The sequence below is a fragment of the Palaemon carinicauda genome, chromosome 29 (assembly GCF_036898095.1).
Source record: "Palaemon carinicauda isolate YSFRI2023 chromosome 29, ASM3689809v2, whole genome shotgun sequence".
Classification (NCBI taxonomy): domain Eukaryota; kingdom Metazoa; phylum Arthropoda; class Malacostraca; order Decapoda; family Palaemonidae; genus Palaemon; species Palaemon carinicauda.
The window spans coordinates 85,756,343-85,778,916 of NC_090753.1; the positions used below are offsets into that span (position 1 = coordinate 85,756,343).

The 22,574-nt window shown below is 37.6% G+C and overlaps 1 protein-coding gene across 6 annotated transcripts in view; it reads left to right on the forward strand.

Moving 5' to 3' along the window:
- Positions 1-13,598, forward strand: part of Ucp4A (Uncoupling protein 4A) — a 68,683-nt gene extending 55,085 nt beyond the window's left edge. For all 6 annotated transcript variants that reach the window (XM_068352873.1, XM_068352871.1, XM_068352870.1 and 3 more), the window contains 2 exons: positions 7,357-7,531; positions 8,233-13,598. In XM_068352873.1, the coding sequence (XP_068208974.1) occupies positions 7,357-7,531 (175 nt within the window). In that variant the 3' untranslated portion in view covers positions 8,233-13,598. The remainder of the gene's footprint in view (positions 1-7,356; positions 7,532-8,232) is intronic.
- The last annotated feature ends 8,976 nt before the right edge of the window (positions 13,599-22,574 follow it).

The following is a 22,574-nucleotide window of genomic DNA, read 5'->3' on the forward strand; positions in this document are numbered from 1 at the left end:
GACTGCATTTGTCATAACGTTGACCCAATAAATAGTAATAAATTAAAATCATACTTGTCTTATCAGATAATTTTAACTCCTATGGAAGGGTTGTAGGATCTCTATTGTTAAATGTAATTATTCCTGTATATAAGGTGAGATACTCAAATGAAGTCAATTTTCCTGGTTAGGTCCGTCGTGTGAAACAACGCAATGGTGAGTTGGCATCTCTCTGTCCTTTGCTTGTTTGTTGCATGTTATGTTATTTTAAGAACTGCATGGTAGATTACATTTGCTTTACGTTATTTGTCACCACAGCCATGAATTGAACTCACCAGGACACATTAATTAACTTGCTGTGTCTTAAGATGACATGCGGATTAAAGGGAATACCAATGCCCTTCTATTTATGGGTAGAAAAGCTTGACATTTTTCAATTCATTTGCAGTATAAATAAATTCTATATTTCAGTTTCTTACTCCATAGGGTTGGAGAAAGTTAATATTTCTTAATGAGGAAAGACAGCAGACTGTCTTTTAACTGTACTGTATTGGCTTGAGGCACCAGTACAGTTAGACCCCATGCTTCTCAGGATTAGGTAAAAGACGCTTTAGCGAATGTATATACTTGGATGACAAATCAGACCCTCAATTTCCTTATAGTATAATTAGAAAATAACTGGACTGTAGCCTTTATAGAAAAGACAAAAGTAATAGTTTTTATGGTTATGTCTCCAAATTCAGAAAGGTGTTTTTTTTTTTTTTATTTAAAAACAAAAGTAAAAGACAACCATTATTACACAAGGGATTGAAAATTCACTTAACAGTATCACCTGTATATATCTGTGTTAAGTATGAAATTTAAATAAAGATATCTAAGATCAAGATATTTCAAGTCAGTTATTTAAAGTACTTGGGAAGTACTGCCGAAAAGAGATTGAGAGCAAAGTAGCCCAAAGTAAGGTAGCGTTTGAAAGAGAGAGAGAAAAGTTAAGGGTTAAACTGTAAAGGGAACTGAAGAAAACATTTGTAAAATGTTTCATATGGAGTGTAGCATTGTACGGTTCTGAAACATGGACTATAAAAGCAACAGACAAGAAACGTCTGGAATTATTTGAAATGTGGATATGGAAGAGGATGCTGAAAATAAGTTGGAGAGACCACAAGATAAATGAAGAAGTACTGGGAATAGTTGGAGAAGAGGGACCCCTAATTACAACAACAAAGAAAATGCAGAAAAATTGTAAAGGACTCGTATTAAGAGATGAGTTACTGAAGGACATAAAAGGTGAATTTGAAGTACAAAGACCCATGGGGAAGGAAAAGGAAGTCAATGCTAGATGACCTGAAGGGATGGAGAAGGTACCAAGAGCTGAAAGAGGTGGTCATGAGTAGAGAATTATGGAGGGCGACTAATCCATGAAATGACCTACCTACCTGTGTTGTATTTTGTCTTAACTCAAAGCCTTTTTTTGTTTTTTTCAGTTGATGTATTTACTCAAATGTAAGTGTAAATGCACCTTTATTGAAAAAACAAATAATTACAGCATACTTTACTCGAATATAAACATGGCATATAAGTGAAAACTGATTTTGTTCTATAAGTGAGTTTTTAAGCCCTCGTTTAATACTGTAGTGACTTTTTGTCTTTGCTATCAAGGCCTGCTGTTTTTTCTATTGAAGACTGTTCTATAATAGGTGCTATATAATTGGGAATAAATATCTATGAATATTTATTTATGGAATGTCTGGCCCTATGTGCTAATAATCAAATTTATGAAGAGCAAATCTGGAAGTGGAAAGGATAGACTGTAAAAGAATAAAATTGGGCATTTTTATTTTTTTATCGTACAAATAAGCAATATTGTCTCTTTTTTTTTTTCAACAAGTAAGCAAAGAACGGCATTTGTTCTTTTGACTCCGTAACTCAACCGTTTTGGAATTTAAGAAACTGAATTTGTTAAAAGTTACATTATTTGTTTTCTAGTAACTTCCCTATCCTGGTGAAGTATTACCCATATATATTCCTTTATTATTGCAGAACTGGGATGCTTTAATTCTAGCTGCTCAGAAATCTGTGATATTATTTCCCTTAGTAAAGAATTTATATCAAAATATGGTACAGAAATGTATGTCTAAATGAACTTCATATTTCTATTTTAACTTCAGATATAATAGATTCTTTAGTTTCATGGAGCTTCATAGTTTCTATGTTTATTGTTAATCAGGTTTCACTTGTCTTTTTCCATCCCCAATCTTAGGGTTCCATCTCTGGGTGGTGACATTATTATTATTATTGTTTTCATTATAATTATTTTGCTGTAGTATTCACAAACAAGGACAAAGACCTTTAACTTATTTTTTTCAGTCATCAGAAATGAAAGAATGCTTCTGACTGTTGTTAAAGAAAATAAATGATACACAAATGAAGCATTAGTAAAATAATGGATTAGGCTCTTCCACTGCATTTATTTCAGCAACAAATAAACACACTCTGTCTTCCCTAAATTTGGGCACAGACGGGTAAATAGATTTTCTAGGTTTATATTTGCAGTGAATATCATTTAAAGGCTAATTTTTCAAAGCCAACTGCCATTAGGACATACTACTTGACATTTCTATGCCTTGGTGATTTATCTTTTATTTTTGACATTCAAAAACTAATCTCATCACAGGTAGAACTGTGGTGCCCTTTTGACAGAGCTTAGGCATTATTATGAGTAAGATAATCTATAAGCTAATTATGTGACCTATTGTATACACCATGATATTTTACATTGGTAATCATGAACATATTTTGCATTAATCTGGAGCAAGTTGTCTTATTATCTTTCTTAATATCAAGTATCTTCACAGTCGTAAGTAAGTTGTAGCTGTTCCGATGTGAAAATAAGCCTTTCATCCTTTAAATTTGGGGTACTTAAACACCACAAGCTTGTACAGAATTTGAATTGTTAACAAAGTAGTTATCCTAGGTAATGACAGGCGAGTGAGGGGAGGTACTCAACTGCTCGACCTCTTTTGACTTTGGGTACTTGGTGGAAGGATGGATGTGTTGCTGCGGCTTTTCATTTTTCCACTTTGTTGTTGAATCTTTATCTTCACTTTTGTTTTCCTTAGGACATCCAGAAGCATCCTAAAAAGTATGATATATGGCAGATATATTTTTTATGTGAATATCCATATATTAATGTGCCTTCTGTATGGGACAAGTTTGTCCCCCGAGACAAACGTCATTTGTGCTCTTTCAAATGTTTAGTGGGTGAAGTTTGGAAAGAGGTAAAGTAACCCTTGAGGCTTTCTTTCCATTGATGCTGAAGGGTCCTCTCGTTCTTCCCTCATTACTTTTTACTATTCCTTCTGTTACTCATTTGGGCACTCCTCGGCCTCAGTCCATGTGGAGTACCCGAGAGGAGGAGGAAAAGACTCGGCACCTGTAGATTCAATGCTATGATGATTTCCTTCCCTTAACAGGGCATTAACCCAGTTTGGCCCTGAGTTTTGCCTGCAACTGTCCATGCCCAATAATGGCTCTTTACTGTAAAGAGTTGTAACTATGAATTCTAGAAAATCTACATATATGTCAATATTTTGGCAGGCACATCTAGCATTTGCTAATGTGCTTATGAGGTGTTTTCGCAGCACTTCCCCTGTGATTGTAATTCCCATAGTAGTGTAGTGGTCGATAGTGTTTCTTAGGAAGCTCCAGGAGCTTCCTCCTTCGTAGTAGCATCATTTTTGTCAGTCACTTAGACTTCAACACCTCTTTTCCCCAGACACTGCTTCTGAAAAGCATTAGTCTTAAAGGAAGACCTCTTGCAAAATGTTCCATTGGACTTCTAGCCCCCCAACTCTCTTCCTCCAGAAGGGAGTGATAGACATCACCTGCTGCTTGGGATCTTTGAGATCGGTTGAGTAAAGAGTGAGCTTTGTTTAACAGCTACCACTACCATAGGCTGAATGAAGAGGGTCCATAAGTGCTCATCTTCCACTTAATTGTCAGAAAGTAGGAAGCTAATCCCTGTCCTTGAAAAGCTATTATGCTTCACCTGGAGGGAGTTTAGGTGCTCTCTGCTGACTAGTACCTGCTCCTACTCAAGAGGTGGAAATGATCCTAAGGGTGTAATGACTAGCCTTCATTGCATCAATGGACAAAGGTGCTCAGGGGAACTTGTGTTGGTGGATTCATTAAACTCAATCGTGAGTACAATTGACTTGAGGAAATACCATGGAATTGGTCTAGAACCTCCCTCAGACTTCATGGTCAGACTTTGTTAGTGAGGTTTTAGGAAGAATAAGCACTCAGACCTATGTTAAAGAGGGACACTTTACACCTATCTAATGCAAAGATCTCACCTCCCCAACTTAATTATCAGAAACACTAAAGACCAAATGAAAGTTTTTACCTTCGTCCCTCCAGCTAGTCTCATCACCTTTAGTGTGTACTGACAATCAGCCTTCCTCTTGACTGAAGGAAGCTTTTGGCTCCCTTGGAAACTCTTTTATGGCTATTTTCCAGATGATGTCATGGCTAAACCAGTGGATGCTCTTAAGAGAGTTGCAGGCTTTTAATTTGCCCTGGCAGGAACAAGGAAGTCTTAATGACACTATATCCTTCTAGTTTTGTGAGACATCCTGCAAGCATCTTACATCTCCAGTAATTACTCATCAAGTTGGGTGCTTATCTTAGTTGGTACCCTTCTGGAAGTATTTGTCAGTGTATTAGGGGCTAAAGGCACCAGTCAGAGGCATCACACCACCTTCATCTCAGTGTACCGTAGGGATGTTGTCCATAAGCCCTTAGGCAATTGTTTTGAGTCCCGTAGTGGCAGCTCATTAGGTTGTTCAACTCTCTTAGCTCCCTCTTCTAGACAAGTGGGTGTAACAGCTAAAACCATTACATGCTGTATCGGACATCTGATGAATGGCAAGCTATGTAAATAACCACCCCTCTTGCAGAGTTTGTCTGACGATAAGCAACTCCCCTCATCCTCCTTACAGAGGAGGGGAATGCCTTAGTGTCTTGCAAAACATATTTCTCTGGATATGCCTGGTTTTATACTTTTGATGTCATCTTCCATATCAGGAAGATAGGTTTTCTGACCTAGTACTGTTTTCCTTCTAAACAGTTTCTCCATCTTTATGATTAGATGTAAGGAGGTTGTTGGAGCCCCCTTTTTTTTTTTTTACTCAAACAGAACCAGAAACAATGAAGAAAAAGAATCTTCCAGTTGGATTCATAGGGTCTGCCTCCCTCCAAGGAGCAAGTCCCACATTTTGATTGATGACAAGTTAGTTTTTGCATGTAAACAGATAAATTTCAAAAGTAATTTATATTATTCCTAAAACCTCAAAAGTTGAATAACACCCTACAACTATCTCTCCCAGTCCTTGGGTGGAAGGTCAAAAGTTACATGTAGGTAGCATCCCCATATCCACATGTCATTATGTAGCCTAACTACTGTACAGCACATTGCCTTATTAACAATTCAACGTCATTCCAGCTTGCTATGATGTATCTCCTATTTTTTTTAAGGACTTAGGTTTGTATTGCTAGGAAAAATACAAATTACTTTTACAACTTTTTTATATAAAGCACTGAATCTTAGAAAGCAGATTTTGTTTATTTTTACTTATCAATGAATATATTAATAGGACTTGCATACATTTTATTATTATAATAACAATCTAGCTGACAAGAGTTGTTGAACGGAATTTTTTTTTTCCTTTAGAAAGATATTGATATCTTATCAGTAAGGTTTGTAATACAGTACAGTATTTTATTACCACAGGCACTGATGTTCGTGTGCTGTATATTTTTATATTCTTGCCATAGATTTGTTTATTAATAATGTATACAATATTTAAGATTGTATTAGAGGTAGCATTTATTTTTATTGCTATTTTATGAATTTTCTTATTGCTGTTGTTGAAGGTACACTTACACACTTTGCTTTTGCCATTTTCATGTTATTACAAAAAGTACTTTGGACAGGCTCATTGAACAGGATATATATCTGAAATTGCCAGGTAAATTTCCCCCTGTTTGTTATCCCTAGGGATTTTTCACAGTTGCACTTCATTGCTGAATAGCCTCCCTCGTCAGCACTGGTCCATATGGCCTAAATTTTATAACTTGAATCCAAATATTAAATTACTGCTATCTCCAGTAGACATGGTCAAGGAGATCATATTTTGTCGCATGGTTTTCTGTCTCTATCTTGACGAGTATTTTTTACCATTTCTAAGGGATTTCAATGTTGTAGTATTTTTCATTTGGTTGCTGTTTGTACAGTTGTTAAATTTCCTATATTTTTTTGGCAAATCTTAATTTTAGTTAACTTCTCTTTCTGCCAATTCTTAAAGCCAGTGACTGTTGTGGAGTCATACACCTTGAAGCAAAAGACTTCCAAAGCTCGGGAACATACAGTATATGGAAGCCTAAACAAAAGTCATGCCATGTCGAGCAGCTTTTGTTTAAGCTTATTTAGAATTGTGACATTTTTCTTAAGCCTTAAATCATTGTTTTTATGAAGCTCTCAGTTTTCTGATTGTTGTGTAACTTTCATATCTGAGTACTTTGTCAGGAACCTTTCTCTTTTGTTTTCAGGAACCTTTCTCTTTTAATTTGTTTTCAGGAACCTTTCTCTTGTAATGGTTTTCATCAGCAGAATAAAAAGTAGTTTCTTTGGTTACGTACATAGAATTGTTTCTGTCTTTACAAATGCAGAAAGAAGTAATATTTTCTCATTTCAAGGAACATTTATACAAGTTTTCAAGGTACCTTTACTTGAAAGTCAGCATCATTATGGAACATTTGCTGTCATCAGTGGATTGAAGATATCTTTTGATTTTTCCCCAGAACCAATCTTACTGGGTTATGCTATGGCATCTAGGGTTATTTTATAATGTGCCTGTGTGGATAAAAATAGTGTTTTTGTTCTGTTATTTTTCTTTATACTTAATGGAGTCCTCTTTGCAAGTTGAAAAATTCTTGCATTCAAGAATTTGAAGTCCATAATTTGCATGCTGCTGTTCAGTATAATTCTTTGTCAGGCTTTTCTTTTCGATATTTTTTTCCTTTTGTATTCCTGATTTGCTTCCGTAGTATCTGCTATAGCAATATTGGACAGACTATGTATTGTAAGCATTTTTATTTCTTTTATCTATTCATGTAACTGTCAAGCCACTTTATTAGATTTCATAATTTTTTGTTGCTAAGGGGGATTTTGGATATGAATTTAAGGTAATTGTTCTTATCGAGTTTTTTATTTTACTTTGTCATGACAATATTTCATAATCCATTTCCCTATGCAGTAAATTTTTACAAATTTATAGACATGGATATGCATCTCATTATGGAATTTTTGTTCTTCAGAGGTCTGTTGTACAGAAATTCAGTTGACTGTTTACTTAAGACAGTCAATAACGAGGGATTCTGGGCCCTCTACAAAGGCTTCTTCCCATGCTGGTTACGAATGGGTCCGTGGTCGCTCACTTTCTGGCTTACATATGAACAGATCAGAAATGTCTGCGGCACATCTGCATTTTAGGTATGTAATTGCTCCTCTCTCTCTCTCTTTTTTTTCAAAGCCTCATGATTGATAATAGAGGCTGGGAGAAACATATCTTAACCCTTTTACCCCCAGGCTATTTGGAAATTTCCAACCCTTAACCCCCAGGGGTTATTTTTTTCCCAGTACATTTTGCAGTATATATTTTTTTAAATCGCTCTAACAGCCTTAATTTTCGTCATAGAGAGGTCAGGTTGGTCTCATTCTCTTGGAAAATGCCTGAATTTTCTCAAAAAATTATAAATAATATGAAATAAAAAATTTTTATAGCAGTTTTTTGCAAGGACGTACCAGTACGTCCATGGGGGTAAAGGGATGAGTTTTGTGAAACGTACCAGTACGTCCTTTTGGGGGTAAAAGGGTTAAGTGAAATGAGCTAAACAGGCTGTTTGAAATTAAAAATTTTCATAAGCTGAGATATATATCTAACTTTCTTTCATAGGTTGTATAGTGTTTACCCTCAATTTGAGAAATTGGTTTTTAGAATTATTTCAAGGTCCACAGATTTTCATTTATAATTCAGTTATATAAGACAGCTGTGATATCCTTATCGATTTTAATTTGTTCATGGATCTCATAAACAACTTTGAATATTATGTAAAATACTTTTTAATTTATCTATATATAGCGTAAAATTCACATTTCAAACTGTATCTGGGTATTTATTTGCTTTCTTGCAGGTATATTGCAAGGCTCAAGAGGATTTGCTTGCTTGGAGAAAGTTCTTTCCACATGGTTACACTGAAAGGAAGGTAAATATTTTGACTAGTGTCAGGCCTGATATAATCTCTTGCCAAATACTCTTACTCAACCATTTCAATACAGTCAAAAAGAGATGGGAACAACTAACTTTCGATATCAGTATTGAGTGAATTGTGATTAGAGGACGTGGTAAAGAGACAGCATTAGAGGTTGTTTGTAGCCATAGATCTAGAGGGTTTTTTCTTGTGCATTATTGTACATCAGTCCTGATTGTTCAAGCTATTATTTCTTTCATATAAAGGCATTTTTAATACCTCGACAGTGTGAATCCAGCAAATTAGCACAGCTTCTGGGTTCTACTTCCACCCTTATCCAAGATGATTTAATTGAACAAGACGTAAGTCATAATTATACACGATAATTTAACTGAACAAGACGAAAGTCATAATTATACACCGTACTATACTTTCCTCATTTTACTTTGATTTCATTATTGTGCAAGATGAGGATAACCTCTGTTGTGATCATAGTAAATGCTCCAGTGACTTTTGTCACTTGTGAATTAAAAGTGGATTTTATAGATATGTATTTATTTTTTTATGGCAAAAGTCTGACACTTCTTTATGAAGGTAATTTTTTAATTAGGATAACAGCCATACAGTTTTTCCAATGCAACTCAATTACATATATTTTTTTTTTAACAACTTGCGGTTTTCACTGCCAGATCTCTGGCATTCGTGATAATGTTCAATGCTGCAATTTTTTGTGGACCAGACTGTTTCCTCCCTCCCTCATTAGAGTTGTCAAGTTTGAAAGGTGTTCGTGTTGTGTCTTGTGAGGTGGTGGTGATAAAAATGGCTGTATATAATGAAACAGCCAAGTAATTTGTGATTTTTAAATGTAATATGTATTCATTCTCCAGGCAATTGGACTGTTACTAAATTAACACAAAAACTAAATGGCTTTGTTGTCATCTTAATCTTACATCACATGATAAGCGTAAGATGCGATTGCTCGATGGTTTAACGATTTTAATCTGGCTCAAAGATTAACAGTCACTTGTTGCAGGTTTGAATGGATGTGTTATGTAGTTTAACACAGAGGATTTATATTAGAAGTACTTGACTGTATCAGTCAGTGTAGAGCTAAATATGTTAAAAAGCCAGCCATTGGGTCATAACAGTTCACGAAGGTTGGATCTTCAGGCAGTTTCTTTGCTGAAGCTCATTTTTTTTTTTTTTTTTTTAAAGATCTTATTATAACCACCCTAACAATGCAAATGTATAGTCATCGAGCCCGTAATTTCACTGTAGTTAGTAAATACAGTATGTTATAAATTACTGTAGGAGTATTGTGAGGCTCAAGAATTTCACTGTGCTTTAATAGTGTAGCAAATATTTTATTTAGCAATTGGCTGTGCAGTTGCCACACCCGAGCCTTCGTGTAATTGCTATTATAGAAATTACTTGTGGTTGGATTTTGCACTGCAACTAAATTCATGCATTGTAATTCCTCAGGTCTTTTGTCCCAAGATATTTTCTTATTTAATCTAAAAGAATTTTTTACTTCTGGGAATTTTTTAAGTGTTTGCATGGCCATCAAGATGCCTCTGTATCTTGGTCTTATAGGTAAAACTACTCCTTTGTAAGATAATTTTGTGCATCATTCACTTCGGTTTATATTCATACTTTCCTATTATTCCTTTAGGGAAATTTACATTGAGTATTATCATGATATTCTTTTCAAATACTTTATATTTGTGGAAGTTCCTGAATGACAAAGGATGGAAATATTTTACCTTACAGTAATGGTTATGAGCTTTTCCAGAAAAATTACACCTTGGATTAAACTATGTATGTAAATATATATATATATATCAGACAGAAGTGCTTTACACTATGATGTATATTTTGTGTCCGCTAAGGTATGATTCTTTTGGATAACTTTTTGGATACATTTTACAGTGTCATTTGATCATGTTGAAAAGATGTTTTGCTGAAGGTATGTTATTTTGCATATAAAATTGCATTTGGAAGGTTTTCATGACAATTTTTAGGTGTGACTTACCCACTGGTAATCTGTAACATGTATTCAAGAAAAATTGAAGAAGGCTTCCAATGGTGTTGATCACTGTATTGCTATCCAGAAGAAGAGAGAAAATTACAAAAGAAAAATCATTGTCTGGGGCTGGTCTTTGCAGCTGTGAGTTGAACGATTTAATTAAAAAAAACAATAACATTAAAACTTTCCTCATCGTCTCAGTCTCTCTCTCAGGTGCCACACGTATATGGAATCGTAACTGATACATCTTAAGAACTTTAAATGTACAGATATATAACTCTTAGAGCTTCCCAAATAAGAATTTCAAGGTCCAAATCCATAAAGACGATATTTTTTTACTTTTTTACTTGAAGAGGAAAGTATGTCACTTTAATTCTGTCTCCCCGAAAGAGACCACATCTGTTGTTAAATGCCTTATGGTTTTTAAGACTAAAATCATCAGTAACCTTGGGTAACGATTAAGTGGTTGATAGGGCTAGCAAAGCTGTACTCTTTTACTCGCGGCTTTGTCTTTTCAATTGTTAACAGTCAACATTGCATTGGTATGAGATTGGACTTCTTGACTCTTGTCTGTAGTCTTTTGAAGACTGAATGTAGTGATGGTTGAATTTGGGCTAAATATTAGCCTTTATGGCACAGTTTTCTTGTTGTGTTGTTAGTAATTGCCCCCTTCTTAAAAGGCTGGCAGATTATATTTGTGACAGCTATATCAGAGCAGAAGAGTTTGATTGGGTACTTGGATTATTATGTATTGTACATAATTTTGAATTGTGGGTTTATGTACATTATTTGGCTTTAGTTAATTCCAAGAATTTGTCTCACAATAATGGGAGCTGTACAAGTATAAAACAAAACTTCTGCTTAGGAATATTTGGCACGTTTTGGTTGCTGTCTGGTAGACATTTTATTCACTGATAGAGAATAAATGTAGTTTTCCCTCTGCTATCCTGCTGCCTGGTGTAAGACAAGTGACAGGATCAAGCTATTTACTATGATATAGAGGTCAAGTACAGTACATTAACTCAAAATATCCTTTGCACTATTGTTAAACTTTAGTGATAGTAAAATCAAGATATGAATTTACAGTACACCAGTCTTGAGTTCCGTTGACACCAGCTTTGTCAAATAAATTTTATGAGATAGTGTTTTTTGGGAAACTGGTCTCGAAATTAATCAAGCAGACTAACTTACAGTACTAACATTTAACGACATGTCTGCCCAGTAAATCACTTTCATGGCTCGTTTCATTGTTAGCTAATTTTAAGATAGTGTGTTCTAGAAATCTGTAATAATTAACAAATGAAATGAATCAGAAAATAGTTATCATACAATATTTTTGTAGGGGATTGATTTACTGTAACGGCAAAATTTCACATTGTTTCGTCATAACATTTCATTATTTTGATATGATTAAAATTAAGAGTATCCAAATTATAAGCTGTAACCAAGCAGATCTTGTTTTTATCTTTTTCTGTGGAAGCATTTTATATTCAACAATTTAACTATGAAAATGTATTTTTGCACAATTTTCATGTGGTGATGTTCTGTATATTTGAATTTTTTCAATGCATTTTAAGCAAGGTAGTATCTAGTACCGAGTATGTTAGATCCCCTTATGAATTTTAGTTTTCTTTCTAGCAATTGAGATATACTGTATGTACAATGAATTATAATGATTGAATATCTTACTTTGGCTGTATAAAGTTGTTGCATAATTTGATAAGCCCCCAAAACAATGTGGAACTTGGAAGGAATGTTTTTTTTTTTTCATGTTGAAGTTTAAAAGATTTATGGTCTATGTGACAGGATAATCTAATAGGCCCAGGACCTTTAAGTTGGCTTTCTATTCGTTGGTGTTAGCGTTATTGCCTTATCGTCAAAACTTTGTCAAGTCTAAAGCACAATGCCAGCTTTGAAAAACCATAGTATGCACATAAAATCAGTGGCACCCAACATCTACTCATTTCTTGGGAATCCTTTCCGGTTTTTCATTTTTAATACCCCAGTGTATAGTTGGTAGTATGTATCAGCTTCTGTGTAACAACAAACCTCTTATATCACTTAATTTGGTGAACTTGATATTTTAAGAAGCATTTTATTGTAATTAATTTTACAAACTTTCATTCTCATGGTTATACATCTTATGCTATGATACGTTGATAATTAGTCACATTTCTTAGTATTACAGTAATCTGTCATCAGTTATTAAAATTATTTTATTTTTTAAGTATAATACTTGCTAAGCATGTCAGCTGAACCATTTTTATCATCTTAATAACAGCATACCGTATTGTATGTGTAATTTTAAAAATATTTTAAATGCGCCTTCATTTTCATGTGGGTATTTTTGGTTTAAGTTCAAGTAAAATAAATAGTCTTTCCTCTATTGTTAAATTGGTCTCATAAACATGCTTTATTACCTTAGTGTCCTTAATAATGGAACACACTTTTTTAGATATATTTCATTTTTTTTTCTACACTTAATGGCAAATTACAGTTAGCCGAGAACTTATTTTTATTGATTTTTCTTTATAAAGATTATGATATATTCTAATAGCTGAAATACTTAGCAATGTTGATTAGGGTCAAGTAGTATCATATATATATATATCTGTATGACCAGAGAAGTACTGGATATACATCAAATGGTCTCCTTAATGGCTCAAAACATATATTTTTTTATCCTTATGAGAGCTTCCTGAATAGGCAGAGATACAGTAGATGAAAAATAGCAATTGTCTTCATCCTCAGACTCCTGATAGTTGTTGTAACCTAGTCATTGAATATAGTGTATATGCTGATATAAAAAAAATATGTAAACATATGAGTCTTCTGTAATTATTGTAAAGAGCACACAATGGTGAATTCACTGGCTTATATAACTATATTTATGTGTGTTTGGGATAGTGTGGTTATAGGAGCCAATGAGTATTGAATAATTGATGTACAGTACCAATATTTAAGAAGAATTATTTTGTATGGGCTGTAGATATGACTATAGTTTTTTAAGATTTGTAGTACAAGCTCATTCTCTTGGGTATTTTGAAAAGATAATTTCCTGCAGATTTGAAAAAGTTATTGCAAGCTGAAGAAGAGACACTTGTGTCACCTTTCTAAATGTAGGCTGCTGTGAGCCAATGTAACCTGCTGTCAGAAAATCACAGTGATAATGAAAAAAAAATAGTATGGAACTTTATTATTAATATAGTTAAAATTTTGGTGTCTATTGTATCTGCAATTTAGTAAACTGCAAGTGATAGACAATAAAATATTTTTGTGTAAATTATTAATTCTTATTTACCATAAATTGTTCCCGATGTACTATATTTGGATTGGATTATATATAGGCAGACTTTAGGATTCGCGGGATTAGTGCCTGCGAAAGTTCTATATCCATGGATGGCTGCACCCCTAGTATCAGGGATTATAGGCCTCTCCACCCTTACCAATTTACTGCTGTGCATGTGCAGTTGACTCATTGCCCCTTCAATGTCAGGATGCCAGAAAACTCACAATCTATTAATCATTGTCCCATAACAAACCATTATAAGAGTTTGCCACCCTTACCAAATCACCCTTGTGTGTGTCCGGTCAACTCATTGCCCCATAGCAAACTTCTAAACAAAGTTGAGTTGGTAAAGAAAATTTGCCAAATCTGAAAGATGTGTTGTGCTTTGGTGAATCTTTTCAACTTTGTGTTATTTCGAGGTCTGCTATGGGGGATGGAGTGGCTCATGGTCTATTGAAAAACTTGCTAATTTTGTCAAAAAAAAAGATTAAGCTGGAAACTGCCAATTAAACTAAACGCAGTTATGAGTTGCTGACGGGTGGAGGGTAGAGCAAACTTCACTTTTGAGTTCGGCTGTCATTCTTTACAGACGCACTGTTGTCTCGTTTTAGAGGTTTTAATCTTATTCTTGCTTTTCTTTTCAGATTGAATAAATGTGCTGACAAATTGTCGTGTTTGAGGGATATTAACTTTATGGGGATCCATCTTCCGTCCATGCAACCATGAGTGCTATACAGGTATAGAAAATTTATTCATCTTTCCAATGCAGTTTTCATTCAATCTTGTTTGGGGATAAACTGTAGATGTCAAGTTTTCTGAGCTACTTGCCATTATCCACACCATACCTATTTCTGTTGGGCAGTATGTCTGTTGCTGTTCATTCCCTCACCTAGTGTGGCCTTACGACAAAATTGTAACCTTAAGGACGTTGGCTTTTGTTAGACATTGTTAGTGCTCTGTAAGTGTGTCAAGTGGGGAGGGCAGTCCTTCTTCCCTGCAGTGTCTTCCTGACCCTAGAAAGGCATTAATGGTATATCTCCTGGTAGTGCTGTTTCTTCAAAATAGTCTGCCATGGTCTTTTCCCCTGTGGGAGCTTTGTCATCACCCTGCACAATGTTATAGAAGGGGAACTTCAAGTTCCGCTTTTCCTCTTCCTCGTCTTTGTTAGTCTTTACTTCAGCTTCTTCAATGAGTAGATGTCATCGAGGAAACCCAGGAAGACTGATATATAGGAGGCTCAGACTCATTACTCTGATCCTTCTCTCCCCACATGCAAGTGGGAGGGATGGTGCTGCACCGGGAGCCTACCTTTCGGTGTGGGGTTTTCTGTACCTGCCATCAGTGTTTGGTTACAGGAGTAAACACACTCAATCGGGATGAAGGACGCTCCCCATCTTTCTCAGGCCTGAACGATGTTGACTAATCTATCTTTTATGGGAGAAGGAAAAGCACTATGTGCCGAAAACTATCTCTTAACGTTATGAATACTAGCATTCATTGACCTTGCTACTTGTGATCGGTCATGCTCTTGCTAGGACCAAACACACACCTTCCGGATATGAGAGAAGGGAGTGCCATGGATCAAACCTGCAGACTTCTACGTCTAGCCCGAAGAAGTCGTTCAAGTGTAAAAGAGCCGATCATCTGGTGTATACTGTGACTGACCAATCTCTCCACATATGTGAGGCAGGGATAGTGTGTACCGAGAATGTTCCACCCTGGTAAGGGTTCCTAGTAAGTTGTCGCCTCACACACAAAGTGAGACGTTAAGTTCTGGGAAGGTAATCATCCCTCAGAAAAATGTCTACATGGTACAGGTGTTGACGAATCTGCTACTAGTGCTCTGACCTACATGAGATGGAGCACACACACCTTTCTGCCCTTTCCCATGTTTTTTCCTGCGTGTCCAAGGAACAATTCAGGATCTCCCCTAGGGATGCCAGCCCTGAGTGAACAGCCCCATTGCACTCTCCTCCACTCGCTGTTTCTATGCACTCCATCACTGCCTGATATATAATGTGATTAGTTTTCCACACTCTTGAACACAACACGCTTGGCCGCCAAGTGGTTGGACACCAAGTGATTGGACTCCTTGCGCCTAATCTTCAGTGACTTATTGGGTCACTGAACACGTCATCTGCTTCATTGCAATCTACATACTAGTGGAAGAGGAACATACGATCATTCTCGCTCACACAAGCAACAAGATTTTCCATCGCATGAGCATGAAGATGATCCAGGGTATTCGCTTGTTCTTTCCCTTTGTCTTTCTTCTCCACATGATGTCTTAACGTTATTGGTCTCTATGCGCTCGGACACTGTGTGCTTTGTTTCACCGCACTGCATCACAGCATGATCGGCCCCTACGCAACTAAAATTACACAATTGCGAAACCACAAAATTGGAACCTTGTGCTCATTCTTTGAAAAACCATGACTTCTGAGTGAACAGGAACTAAATTATCTGTTTCCTGATCCATCCCACCACTCCTAGTCTCAAGAACTTCCTATGTGCCTTGATGCTTCCTTACATTGAGACTGCTCCATGTTCCTAGATCTTCTGTGACCAGTGTACAATGCAAGATCTTCCCATGCACTAGGACCTTCCAATTTATTTGTGCAACAGGAAATTTAAACCGGCAACTTTCTAGGTCAGCTCTTAGTGCTTATAAGAGATCCAAGATGCCACATCATGTTAGTGTGATTGTTGATAAGGCTCGTCTCAACCCAAGAACAGCCATACGCACAACAATAAGAGTAGCTTGGTACCATGCTCCCTCACTTGCACTTAGCTTTTTTAGCCTCTGAAGGTACCAGAACTAAAAGCATTTCAGTCTCTGAAAGGGAGCCCAATCAACATTTGATCATCCCTTCTTCTTCTGCGAGGTATCTTCCTATTCTGTTCTTGGTCTGCAAATAATCCAAGGGGAAAAAGGATTCTTCAGAGGAACATCGAGAGAATTGTTGACCTTACCGTAATCGACTCTGATCCAGTTTCGCCAGAAGCAGAGCCGTTTAAAGAGAGAGTTAAAGATTGTTAAGGTCTTTGCACTTATTCATGAGTTCATTAACCTCTAGAAGTAACCACGACGCCTATCAGGGGAGAGATGGCGCCAATTAATTGGCACTTTGGTACCTCTCAAGTCTTCCAACCTGCTTTTTTGGTTTGGTGGTTAGTTCTTCCTTGTGAGAGTTTGTTAGGATCTTTCTTAGATCTCTAATCTGAGGAATTCTTCATATTCCAGTTGATTGAGCAAGATCCTTCTACCGCGTTCTCTCAACAATGTAGGTTCTATGAGCCAAAGGGGTAGCCCTTTTGCCCCTGTCCACCATTCAGTAATAGCATTACTGACAGCAGGACCCCAGTGGAAGACTTTGAGCACAAGGGCACATAGTTCTCAGCCGTGGAGTATGCTACCATGGCCAGCCTTCTGAAATGTATTAAAAGTATACAGATTGGGTTCTCCTCTCAAGCATAAGACAGCCACCTTACCAGCGAGCCACTGGGTCCTAAAAGAAACAATGGAGAAAAAACTTGCTCAAAGTTGTACGAGACAGTTTTCCAAGCCTGTACAGTTGACTTTTAAAGTGGACTGGAGGTTGGAGACGTGCCAACATCCTCGTCCTTTCCTTGAACATCGTTCAAGATGGAGATGGAAAGTACCATACAGACTGTCATCAGGAAAGAAAACTTCATACTTTTGGTGGATCTGAAGGATGCTTAATTCCAGATATCCATCCATTGGTCCTACAAGAAGTAGCGCCTCTTCATTTTCAAGGCATTAGTGCACCAGTTCAAAGCCAGGTGTTTCAGATTGTCTACCGCCCCCGAGAGTTCACACTCGCCTTCTCTGGTGTCCACTAGAATGGAATTTGCCTCATGGGGTATCTCTATAATTGGCTTATCCTGTTCCCACTTCAAGAAGCAGCACTCCATGATTGATACAAACGGCTTTACTTTTGCTACGATCTAAGAATCATGATCAAACGGCTTAGCAGAGAATAGACCTTCAGCATGTGGTGATAAACAAATCAGATGATCGCATTAGCAAACTTAGGGAGGTAGTGCTGCCATTCCTGCACGATTAAGAACTTCTGGCTCGACAACTCCTAATGTCTTCTGGCGCATCTTTCATCCCTGAAGAACTCTTCTCACAAGAGCTCTTCCACCAGTAATTGCTCCAGTGGTGTCAGGAACGTTGCTGGTCACCAGCCAGCAATTCCCCTATCTTTGGGTCCAGTGGAACAGGAATTATAGGATGATCTGATCTGGTCTGGTGGCTTAATGACAAAGACCCTCACCAGGGGAATTAGTTCCACTCAACTATCCACCTCCAAAGATATTGCTATTCACATATATATCCAAGGAGGGGTGGGGCGCACAAAACCATACTGCCTTAGGGATGTGGTCCACGGAAGAGAGCACCTTCAACTCGAGTCCCTCAGTGTTTTGGCAAACCAGGTATAAGCTGACAATGTAGTAGGGTTGTCAGCAGGGATTATTCCTGGCAAAAGGAATGTCCAAACAGACATGCTCAATCACCAGGGATATGGTGTAGGATCAGATTGGTCCATAAATCCGTACGTAGCGGAGTATTTTCTTGCTCTTCGGGGATCACTATCGGCTGATTCGTTCACCTATCAGTTGAAGAACAAGATAAGGAAAGCTGAAAAAATTATTACTTAAATTTAGGGGTCAATGTTTGTCTAAAAACTGTTACTATGCATATATATAGTTATGCAAACTCACTTTAGTTTGTAGGGTCATCAGTCATGCAGGTAAAGTATCAGGTCTGAACAGGAAACTGGAATATTTACTCAAGAAAAGGAATCTGGCTATACAGAAGAAAAAAAATATTTAAGAACTGGATACCTATTTGGGATCATGAGTGTGATGTAGGGATCTGTTATGGAAGGAGGAATACTGAAGAGGAGAAAGGGGTGAAATGACACTGAATGGCCTGGCATCAGTCGTTACCCTCTTGCCAAAATATTATAACAAAATCCAATCCAAAATGGATAAATAGAGGAGGTTCCCAAGCAGAAGGTAATAATAATCACTTGACTACCTTTGTTTGAACTGGAAATTGCAAGACAAAATATTCCACATTTTTATCATCAGATTGAAAAATTACATTTTTTTAATAGTAATTTGTATTTTTTCTATCCATTAAAACCTGAGACCTTTAATAGGAGTATAACTTCAGCACAGCTAGAACCGCTATTTAAACTTATATGAGGTTAACATAGTAACCTGTCAATTGGCGGGGAGGCATCGCCCACACGATAGGTGTAGCATCTCTCACTCTGACCTTTAACCGTGGACTTGGGGAGTGGTTGAGGCATGTAGTGTAACTTCCAGGACTTAGGTTTGTATACAGTAGTTAGAAAAAAATGCAAATTAATTTCTTGAGATTGGTTCTTAAATGAATACAGACATCCTTAGGAGGGGGTTAGGCTGTATAACCAAGACTGGTTGGTTTATAACCTGGGGTATGGTCACTAATTATGAGATATGGATTTGCTTATATTCCATCCACTGTCTGGTAGAATGGGGGAGATGCTGCAATACAGAACTGGTCTGTAAAGAGAAGTTGCTTGCCTGCGTCTAGCATCAGACCCAGCAAATAACGGATTCACCCAAATACTCTAGAAGGTAAAAAGGAAGAGTAGTACAGCCAGAAATTCTACTTCTCAGACTTATTTAGCAAGTGATATCTTAAATATGCTTCTTGTCATGTGAGGGAGCTAGGTTCACAACATAACTTCCTGAGTAGCCAAAGATGGACCAAGGATGGGGTTATGTTTGGGCCTCTGGGTAAACTGTTGTATGTAGTGGGCAACAAAGGTTGTCTTGTAACAGACTAATACCTAAAGTTCAACCATTACTGACAAGTTCTTCCTGAAGGTTAGGTCTGACATCACAGACTTTACGCACTCAAACTGGGATGGTCATGGTTTCTTCCAGATTCTCATTGAATCAGCACATCTGAATGTGCAATAGTCAGAAGAAGCAATGTTAGGATATCTTCATCTTTACTCTTTTGGTGAGGGAAAGCGTCTTTGGGGATCTGAGATCTCTTAAGAAGCATTGCTGTGTCCTTACAAGACAGAGAAGTGCCATGCTGCACCCTGCTTGTTAAGAAGTGAAGAAGGACATGAGATTGGAGTTGTGCTGGGATACATAATGGCTCTTGGACGCAAACCCTGCATCAAGGGAGAGGAAAGCATTCTTCCATTGAGAAGGACTCGTGACGTACAAAGTGTCACTCAAGGGGTTAAACTCCATCTGATGCCTGGTCAAGAGTACAGGCAGCTTGAGAGATCTGAGAAGGAAGACTGTTCAGGGGTACTCCCAGGCCCTGGCTGATCCTCTGAAGAGGAAAGGGTACTAGTTCTTCAGTCTGAGATGTGCCTTATGGTTCAATTAAAGCCTTTTACTGCAGAGACAGAGAAAATTCCTTGACAATGGAAGTCAAGAACTGCAATTCATTGCAGAGAGATGAGTATCCCTTCTACGACAGCACTAGTATAAGATAGGTAGTTCTACAGGTACTTTCAGGAAGAGCATTGGTAAATCCTGATACCAGCCGGTGTGTGGGACTTGGGAGCCATCAGGGTATCTTGGAACTGTTATCGTCTACAGACTGTTTAGTAATCAGTAAAACCTGGTAAGCAGGTGGTAAGGCTAAGGCATCTAGAAGTAATGGGTATTGAAAGGTATCTTGAATGTTGCTGATGTCCATGGAACCTTAGAGTAGCTTATTATTATTATTATTATTATTATTGCTACTTGCTAAGCTACAACCCTAGTTGGAAAAGCAGGATGCTATAAACCCAGGGACCCTAACAGGGAAAATAGAACAGTGAGGAAAGGAAACTAGGAAAAATAAAATATTTTAAAAACAGTAACATTAAAATATATATTTCCTGTATAAAATATAATCTTTAACAAAACAAGAGGAAGAGAAATTGGATATAGTAGTGTGCCCGAGTGTATCTTCAAGCAAGAGAACTCGAACAAGAGACAGTGGAAGACCATGGTACAGAGGCTATGGCACTACCCAAGACTTGAGAACAATGGTTTGATTTTGGAGTGTCCTTCTCCTAGAAAAGCTGCTTACCATAGCTAAAGTCTCTCTTCTACCCTTACCAAGAGGAAAGTAGCCACTGAACAATTACAGTGCAGTAGTTAATCCCTTGAATGAAGAATTGTTCGGAAATCTCAGTGTTGTCAGGTGTATGAGAACAGAGGAAAATATGTAAAGAATAGGCCAGACTATTTAGTGTATATGTAGGCAAAGGGAAGTTAACCGTAACCAGGATGAAGGATCCAATGTAGTGCTGTCTGGCCAGTCAAAGGACCCCATAACTCTCTAGCAGTAGTATCTCAACGGGTGGCTGGTACCCTGGCCAACCTACTACCTTCAACGAGAACAGTACACTGGTACTTCTGGATTAACAGAGTGGCAAACCGGTCATTTGATGGTAATACCCAAAGTGCAAGAAGCCTTTCCACCACACACAAAATGTGAGGCGTGACTGATCCTACTTCATGCCCCAGGTAACTGACCATGTCTGCTAGAACATTCCTCATGTTTGGAATGGATCTTGCATACAGATCTATTCCGTTGTTGGCTAGCCAGGTAGGTACCTGCTCCCCCAATCGCAAAGGGTCTGTGAAACAGTACCCCTTTGCTTGTAGATGTAAGTCACGAAGGTGGAGTGTTTCAATGCTACTGGGTAACTTATTAAACCCTGTTGGGAAGATGCCAATTGCATTGTTTGGACTTCCATTAGTTTGAAAACTAGGTGTTTACCTCCGTGCACCACACCTCCGAGGTTTACAGGTACTCCAGAGGTGCCCCATCCTCCTCAGATGTCTGTGAATGGCAGGATCCATGGAGGTGGGGTTCGAGAGGAACATTCTGTAGAGAAAATAATCAATCAGCCACCCAGCTCAATCATCCCATGTTTCCTATCCACTTACACCAGAAGATAAGAAAATCACTGGCTGGTGTGGGAGCCCGTGTGGAACAAGTCATCCAATGACAAATGAAGTCTTGGAAATGTTGCTACCATCAAGTAGGAAGTACTTGGTTATACAGCAACAAATGCACTACAGTACTTTCCTGTATTTGCTGATGCAAATGTTCAATATATCGGCATAATCTGGTCCCCTATCTTCACCCAAACCATTCAGCTGGGGTATTGATTGAACACTATTCTCAGATCATCACAAAAGGAAGTCAACTATCTCAATCCGGGAGCATTGCCTCTTGGAGGAAGACAGTAGTAGCAGTTGAGAAAACTCAAGAAGGAAAGTTTGATCAAGTAGGCACCAGAAAAGTGAGCACGAACGATTGTGGCGATACACCATACGAATCTCTAGTTATGAACTGATAACTCAGGCCTTGAGCATGAGGAGATACAGTACTTCCTGTTGGACAAAATGATGGGTATCTATATGTACATATTCTTCAGGTTCTCTAAGTACAAGAGGTCTTCTTCTTGATGGCATATCATACAGTACTTGCAGTCTTCTTCTTGAACAGGAAGAAGGTCAGTTGCCAGGCCCCAGTCAACTTCTCTGAAGAGTTAACTTTATAGACTAGGCGAACCATCTGGAAGCCTTCGAGTGTATTCCTCAACCTTATGTTTCTTCAGGGCCAAAAGTCTATTGGCAAGTTGGCTGCAGTGATAGGAAGGTTGCTTGGGCTGATCCTGGAAGGAGCTTCAATGGTAGACGACTTCAGGTCCAAGAATTATGTGACCTCATGTCCATGTCTTATGTGACCTCATGTCCAAGTCTTCCATTTGATCCCTGTTGCCAGCGTTGTTATCTGAATCAATGGATAGTAGCAATGATCTTACTGAAGCCTCTAGGAAATGTCCGTAGGCAGGGGAGCGAAAGTGGTGGCTGCCCACATCCTGACCAGCCGTGCGCATGCTCAGTCTCGTGAAGCCTGGC